At 55.4% G+C, this 8,120-nt stretch overlaps 1 protein-coding gene across 2 annotated transcripts in view; it reads left to right on the plus strand.

The window, feature by feature from the left end:
• CPN2 (carboxypeptidase N, polypeptide 2) overlaps positions 1 to 7,852 on the plus strand; it is a 10,341-nt gene extending 2,489 nt beyond the window's left edge. The window contains exon 2 of one of the 2 annotated variants that reach the window (XM_011961212.1): positions 5,652 to 7,852. In XM_011961212.1, the coding sequence (XP_011816602.1) occupies positions 5,655 to 7,292 (1,638 nt within the window). In that variant the 5' untranslated portion in view covers positions 5,652 to 5,654 and the 3' untranslated portion in view covers positions 7,293 to 7,852. The remainder of the gene's footprint in view (positions 1 to 5,651) is intronic. The other variant, XM_011961213.1, reaches the window with a different exon arrangement.
• The last annotated feature ends 268 nt before the right edge of the window (positions 7,853 to 8,120 follow it).

Consider the following 8,120-nt stretch of genomic DNA (forward strand, 5'->3'; position numbering starts at 1 on the left):
CCGCTTACTGCAGCCTCGACCTCCCAGGCTCAAGCCATCCTCCCCCCTCAGCCTCTCGAGTAACTGAGACTACAAGCGTGCAGCGCTATGCTTGGCTAATTTTTATAATTTTTTTGTAGAGATGAGCTGTTACCATGTTGCCCAGGCTGATTTCAAACTCCTGGCCTCAAGTGATCCTCCTGCCTCCGCCGCCCAAAGTGCTGGGACGACAGGCAGGAGCCACTGAACTCAGCCTATAATATAGTTTTAAAGATAGCGGGAGGGTTGCCATTATCTCCGTGTAGCATGATTCATGTAACCAATCCCTCGTGTTGGACATTTAGGTTGCTTCTATTTTGTTGCTGTGGCCCGATGCCTGTTACCTCATTTAAGAGCCACAATAGCCCTAACAATGCTGTGATTGAGGTATTATGATGGTTATTGTTATCGTGGTCGTCCTGGGTTTACAGACGCCGAGGCTGGGGCTCTGAGAGGTGGCTTCACTCCCTGGGACGCAACTGGGCAGTGGATGGGGTGGGCTGGCCCGGGCAGGAGCAGAGGCTGGGACCCGGCGCAAGCCCGACCGCCTCAGCCATTGGACTTATGTTGCTGGATTCCGAGGAGAGGGGACCAGGTTTGGGGAGCAGCAGGTCTTCTTGGAGGACCAGATGAGGCAGCCAGGGACTCTGGACGAGTCTCAGAAGCCCCACTTTGTGCTTCCAGCTGAGCTGGAGCCCAAGTGGCCAAATCTGGGCCCGCTGGTGAGGCAGACATCCGTGGAGCCGGCGTCAGGGAGCAGCCCCTGGGTGTCTGGGGCCAGGGTTCTCGGCCCCGTTCTAGGTCCCATCACCCTCTGGAAGAAGTGAGGCTTAGCTCTGTGGTGGATGACAGACTGGCTTGAGGCATGCACAGAAATGTACCCTCCCAAGAGCCATTTGAGGAGAGGAAGGAGCTCGTTTGCACCCGGCCAAACCCTCCCTATCCCCTCCAAAAAACCATTTAAAAAGCCAGACTTCCTTGGCTTGCTGAAAGTGTGGAGCATTTTTGTGGGCATTTGCTGGTCTTATTCCCAGACAAGGAGCAGCAAGCCTCTGGCTGCCGCCCCGCTGTGGCCCTTGGGGCCAGTCTCCGCAGTTCCCAGGGAGGGGCGTTTCCGTCTCCAGAGCTCCCCAGTGACCTGCTTTCTTGAGGGCAGGCTGGGGAAGGGGCCCAAGTGCAAAGCCTCCCAGCCAGAGCCCTCAGAATCTGTGCTCCCCTAAACCTTCTAGCTCTTTCCCTTGGCCGGAGGAAAGCGCTAGAAGGAGTGCTGTGGAGTGGTGTCTCACTGGCCACACTGGGGTGGTTGCATGGTCTCATGGGTTTTCTCCCTGGCGAACCCGTGACGGCTTCAGCACAGAGCTGGGGCTGCACTGCTCGGAGTATCGGGGTCACTAACGTTGCCGAGCACTTGCCATGTGCCAGGGCCTGAACTTGGAGCTTTCTGTGCATTTTCTCGTTCCATCCTCACAACATCCCCACCAGGAAGGTAGTGTTGCGCTCACTGTTTTGAAGAGGAGGAAAGCGAAACTCAGAGAGGTTAAGCCATGCAGTCAAAGCCACAGAGCTGAGCTGGCGGGGAGTTAGGACTTGAACCCAGGCTGTCTGACTCGTAGCCACTCCAGAGTGAGGTGAGGGGGCTCGGGCGGGGAGTGGACCGTCTATAAATCGTCAGTGTTCTGTGCCCTCACTGTGAAATCATCCCTGCCTCCCCACCCCCTGCCCCAGTAGACCGAGGCAAGAGGGGTCTCGCCCTGAACTTAGAGGGCCCTGTTCTGGCCCTTCTCCCCCCATGAGACCAGCCCCATGGGGTGCCAACGGCACATGCCCATCTGGAGGCTGAGCCCCCATTTTAAACCACGCTCTGGGTACCCAGAACCCCAGTCTGTGTGGGCTGCCCCCTGGGTCCATCTTCCCTAGGTTGACCATGCCCCAGAAGTGCACAGTCTTCGGCCTGTGGGGTGCCCAGGGGCGATGTGTGTGGGGTCTCCACTCACAGTGCACGGGAGTCGGGGGGATGAGAAGGGAACAGACAATGGGCGGAGCTCCAGGTAGACGATGTTCTCCCTGGGACCTGCAGATACGAGGAGCGGGCCTGCCCACCCCACCCACTCCACTGCCCTGGGACAGAGCCTGGTGGTGTCACGGCAAGGACCCTGCAGAGCCTGGGCTGTCAGGACTTGCTTCTGTGTGTGTGCCCTTGGGCCAGTCACTGTAGCTCTGGGGGCCCCAGTCTCCCTGTCCTGGGCACTTCTAGGTTTGTGCTGAGGATCAAGATGTATGTGTGGGAGCTTTGGGAACCGGCAGGTGGGAACTGACCCCTCAGCCAAGCCCCTGCATCAGGGAGATGTCTCTCCCTCTGCCTGCGTCTCCCGAGCCTTAGCTGATTTGCCTGCACTTGACTTTCTGTGCCACCAGTGCCATGGTTTTGATTCAAGGCTTGAATCCTAGAGCTCCTTCCTTTGTTGGAAATGTGTAAAGCACATTATTTCTAAATGACAGTGGATTAAAAGTGAGAGGCACAGACCCAGGGAAGCCAGGGAGCACTCAGCTTGCTCAGCAGAGAGGTCTACTCTGCCCGGCGGGCTTGAGCGTTCCACGGTGCAACTCCGGCTTTGGCCTGTTTTCCTGACAGGAGTGATGAACAAAACCAGGATATCTGGGCTCCACAAGCCAAGCCCTGCTGTGAAGAGCCCGGGGCCTTGCCTCACTCTCCCTGCGAGGAGGCCAGATGGCCTCGGGACCTGCAAGCCCCAGCATTGTCTGGACCATCATTCCAGGGGAGTACTTTCTGGAAATAGCCTTTGAGAAACAATGACCAATGGGGCTAGCAAGGAAGGGAGACTGGCACCATGATCCTATTACGGCATGTTAAAAATCAGAATTCGCCAGGCACAGTGGTGTACGCCTATAGTCCCAGCCACTCTGGAGGCTGAGGCAGGAGGATCACTTACCTCCAGAGGACTGAGGCTGCAGGAAGCTATGATCGTGCCGCTGCATTCCAGCCTGGATAACAGAGTGAGGTTCTGCCTCAAACAATAATACAATTAAACAAAACTGCTCCCCTCTTACTCTCGGGAGGAATCGAGGCAGCTCTGGCAGCCTGGCTGGGGATCATTCATTCTGGGTTTGCCCATCCCAGGGGAGGTGGCTCTGCCTCCCATGCTGCTCTTCCCAGCCTTGGAAAACTCCATTCAACAAAACCTGCCTGAGCCCAAAGGAAGCCACGCTGCTCTGGGCACAGAGAGACGAGTACACAGAACAGACTGCCATGAAAACCCATCATTTCGGTGCCTATACTGAGTGTTCAAGTGGAGACACGTTCTCCAGGTCCTCCTTCCTAGGGTCCGGGGCGGCTTCTTTCAGGACCCCTAGGGGTTTTGCGTAGGTGCCTCAGGGGCAGGCCAGGTGCTAGTGGCAGCTGTGTGCCTGTGTGGTGTGTGTTGGGGGACAGTGGCTACCCCAATCCTCTTCAGCCAGACCCACTGCTTTCTGTTTCTAGTCTCATGCTAACTCTGTAGCTGGGGTCTAGGGACACGGAGCCAGGAGGCACACACTTGCCTGAGGCTTGTTCCATTCTCTCACATGTCCTAAGTGGCAAGGACATTTTCCTTTTCCTGGAAGAGGTGATTGCAGAAGTCAGATTCTATTTATTTATTTATTTATGAGATGGAGTCCAGCGCCCAGGCTGGAGTGCAGTGGCACGATCTCGGCTCACTGCAACCTCTGCCACCCGGGTTCAAGCGATTCTCCTGCCTCAGCCTCCCGCGTAGCTGGGATTACAGATGTGTGCCACCACATCTGGCTAATTTTTGTAGTTTTTAGTAGAGACAGAGTTTCACCATCTTGGCCAGGCTGGTCTGGAACTCCTGACCTCATGAGCCACCTGCCTTGGACTTTCAAAGTGCTGGGACTAGAGGTGGAGCTCTCCAGCCGCTCACACCAGGCGGGTGTATGCCCGGCCGCAGGAGTCAGATTCTAATCCCAGGCCAGCGGTTATTACTGGTAGAGACTTTCCTTACCACCTCCCCAAGCTCACTTAGCTATGCATGCCTTAGAGCAGCCTAAAGGAAGGTGTGCATTTTCTCAGGGAGAAGTTGTTCCTTCTCTACTGATGAGGCAGAACATTCCTGGAAGGACTGAGAGTCCCTGAGTGACTGAGTGGGAGAGTAAAGGGGGCTCCCCTAAGCACTGGGTCCTAAGCCTGTGAGTTTAATGGGAGACCTTCAGCCAGAAGCAGAAGCTCCAGGTGGAGGAGTCACCAGCAGAGGGCAGCAGAGAGACAGCCAGCGAAGAGTGCTTGGTACCCAGATTCTGCAACTGGGGAACCCCTTTCGCAGACCCCTTTTACTAAGAAGAAGTTAATTAAGAAAAATTAGGATTATGCTGTGAAAGGGCTTCTTTCTTTTTTTAATTTTTGGTAAATTCAAGTGTATTCCGTCTAAAGAGCATTTTGTTTTTAATTTGTTTTTTTTTTTTGGTGTTCAAATAACCTTTTCTGTAATAAGGTAGCTTGTGACCTTTAACGATAGTTAATGAGGTTGATTAATTACTCACTCTATGCCAGATCCTGATGTAAAACTGTTACCTATGTGTACTCACTGAATCCCTAACAATTACCCTCACGTGGCAGGGACTGTTATAATCCCCATTGTACAGATAAGGAAACTGAAGCACTGATGGATTAAGCAACAAGCCCAAGGTCACATAGCTGGAAAGCGATGGACCTAAGATTTGAACTCATGGAATTAAGACCACTACAAGCCATGTGAATAAGTGCTGTGCGTGGGAACAGTGGCGGCCTGGGGGGCACACACCCTCTAACAGGGCAGGGGCCACGAAGCCCCAGTTGGTCTTGCTATGTGGAAAGGCGGGCCCACTGTCCCCAGTTCACTCTGAAACCTAGACCTTTACCGCGACTTTTTCCAGTTTTTACATGTTGGCTACTGATTCAAATATGAAAAATGTCACTGAGGAGTAAATAAAACATATTTGTGAGGTGCATCACCAATCTGTGACCTGTGAGTAGATGCTAGAAAATCTACTGTTTTTTAATTTTTTTAAAAAACAGTAAAGAAAATCTAAAGAATTTTGGAGAGTTTTAAAGACATCTACTGTTCTGTAGAATCCCCAGGTCTGGGGTCCTTCTGTCCACGTGACGTTGGAAAGCTCCTCGGGCCCCGCCGTGGAGGAGTGGGCAGAGGTGGGCAGGGGGAGGGCATTTCAGCAGCAGTTTCGAGGAGCCATCTCGTCTCTGTGGCTGCTCTCCCCTCCACCAACCGCGCAAAGAGCAGGTGCCAGGATCTCCGCATCATTTGGCTCTGATGTGTGCTGAGATATGGAAACTCAGGAAGAGTTATGGTCTAGGAACTTCCAACTCAGGAATAATGTCCATATCCTATATATTATCTTTAAAAATGCCACAATGCCCATGGTTTCCTTTTACGCCTCTCTTCCATGCCTTTTTGTCTCTTTTCCGCTTCTTTCCCCAATCTGGAAAGAACACAGAAAGCCCTAAAGCCCTGTGTCTCTGTCCTGCCGCATGTTCGAGCTCGCGGTCCAGTGCCCTGGTCACTGTGCCATGCTGTGTGATGATCAAGTTTCCCTTCCTGTTTTCTCTCCATCCTCGAATCTAGAAGATGCTCCCTGGAGCCTGGCTGCTCTGGGCCTCCCTCCTGCTCCTGGCCAGGCCTGCCCAGCCCTGCCCCGTGGGTTGCGACTGCTTTGTCCAGGAGGTGTTCTGCTCAGACGAGGAGCTGGCCGCCATCCCGCCGGACATCCCGCCATACACCACAAACATCATCTTTGTGGAGACCTCGTTCACTACAGTGGAAACCAGAGCCTTTGGCAGCAACCCCAACTTGACCAAGGTGGTCTTCCTCAACACTCAGCTCTGCCAGTTTAGGCCGGATGCCTTCGGGGGGCTGCCCAGCCTGGAGGACCTGGAGATCACAGGCAGCAGCTTCTTGAACCTCAGCACCAACACCTTCTCCAACCTGACCTCGCTGAGCAAGCTCACCCTCAACTTCAACATGCTGGAGGCTCTGCTCGAGGGCCTCTTCCAGGACATGGCTGCCCTGGAGTCCCTCCACCTGCAGGGGAACCGGCTCCAGGCCCTGCCTAGGAGGCTCTTCCAGCCCCTGACCCATCTGAAGACACTCAACCTGGCCCAGAACCTCCTGACCCAGCTCCCAGAGGAGCTGTTCCACCCACTCACCAGCCTGCAGACCCTGAGGCTGAGTAACAACGCACTCTCTGGCCTACCCCAGGGTGTGTTTGGCAGACTGGGCAGCCTGCAGGAGCTCTTCCTGGACAGCAACAAGATCTCGGAGCTGCCCCGTCAGGTGTTCTCCCAACTCTTCTGCCTAGAGAGGCTGTGGCTGCAGCACAATGCCATCACGCACCTGCCACTCTCCATCTTCGCCTCCCTGGGGAATCTGACCTTTCTGAGCTTACAGGGGAACATGCTTCGGGTCCTGCCTGCTGGCCTCTTTGCCCACACCCCACACCTGGTCGGCCTGTCTCTGACCCATAACCAGCTGGAGACGGTCGCTGAGGGCGCCTTTGCCCACCTGTCCAACCTGCGTTCCCTCATGCTGTCATACAATGCCATTGCCCACCTCCCAGCTGGCATCTTCAGAGACCTGGAGGAGCTGGTCAAGCTCTACCTGGGCAGCAACAACCTGACGGCCCTGCACCCAGCCCTCTTCCAGAATCTGTCCAAGCTGGAGCTGCTCAGCCTCTCCAAGAACCAGCTGACCACACTTCCGGAGGGCATCTTCGACACCAACTACAACCTGTTCAACCTGGCCCTGCACGGCAACCCCTGGCAGTGCGACTGCCACCTGGCCTACCTCTTCAACTGGCTGCAGCAGTACACCGACCGGCTCCTGAACATCCAGACCTACTGCGCCGGCCCTGCCTACCTCAAAGGCCAGGTGGTGCCCGCCTTGAACGAGAAGCAGCTAGTGTGTCCCGTCACCCGGGACCGCCTGGGCTTCCAGGTCACGTGGCTGGACGACAGCAAGGCAGGGGGCAGCTGGGATCTGGCTGTGCAGGAAAGGGCAGCCCGGAGCCAGTGCACCTACAGCAACCCCGAGGGCACCGTGGTGCTCGCCTGTGACCAGGCCCGGTGTCGCTGGCTGAATGTCCAGCTGTCTCCTCGGCAGGGCTCCCTGGGACTGCTGTACAATGCTAGTCAGGAGTGGGACCTGAGGTCGAGCTGCGGTTCTCTGCGGCTCACCGTGTCTATCGAGGCTCGGGCAGCCGGGCCCTAGTAGCAGGGCATACAGGAGCTGGGGAAGGTGGCCTCTGGGGCCTGACCAGGCAACAGGTGGGGGCGGAGAGGAGCTGAGTCTCTGAAGCCTTGGCTCTTCACATGCAAGGGACAGGGTTGCACCCCCAAGGTGAGGGAGTGGAGTCTGGTCTGCTCCAGTAACCAGGGTCTCCTCCTCCCCCTCTTCCTTCATTGCTTCTCCCGGAGTGGGCGGCCTAACAAGGCCATCCTTGTGCTTTGCAAAGCACCCTCGAAAGCTGCACGACGGCCTGGAGAATAAAATATCCTCAGCCCTGTTGCCTCCCCATTAGGTAACACCCACTCGCTCTCGCCCACACCTTGAGGCCTACTCACTGCATCCCAGCGATACAAAGTGGAGGCCACTGTCTTCTGACATCTGGCTCACAAGCCCAATGTCTGTTTCAGTTTATCTCCCTGGAATTGTGTTTTAAATTGGTATAGAGAAATAAACGAGGTGACAGAAGCAGAGATGATCAGAAAGCATAGGGGCAGGGTTCTGACTAGTGTGTGGGTGATCCTGTGGCCAGCACCCACCTCCACGCTGCGCCCAGGAGAAACTGAGATAAAACGAAGCCTCGGGAAGGGAAACCGCAGACGCTCGGCTTTGTGACACAGAGCCCGGAGGGGAGGGTGGGTTTGCCTGCTCAGCACACATGACGGCTGCTGCTGAGGAGAAGGAAAAGGTTTGAGGTGTAGGGGCAGCCTGGGCCGGCCGGGCAGCAGCTTTATTCTTGCAGCAGCTGAGTACAAGCGGCTCACTCACTAGCGTTGTTCTCCCTTGTTTTTTCATTTTTTTTCTTTTTTGAGA

The sequence above is a fragment of the Colobus angolensis genome, unplaced genomic scaffold, assembly GCF_000951035.1.
Source record: "Colobus angolensis palliatus isolate OR3802 unplaced genomic scaffold, Cang.pa_1.0 Scaffold54, whole genome shotgun sequence".
In the NCBI taxonomy this organism is placed as follows: Eukaryota; Metazoa; Chordata; class Mammalia; order Primates; family Cercopithecidae; genus Colobus; species Colobus angolensis.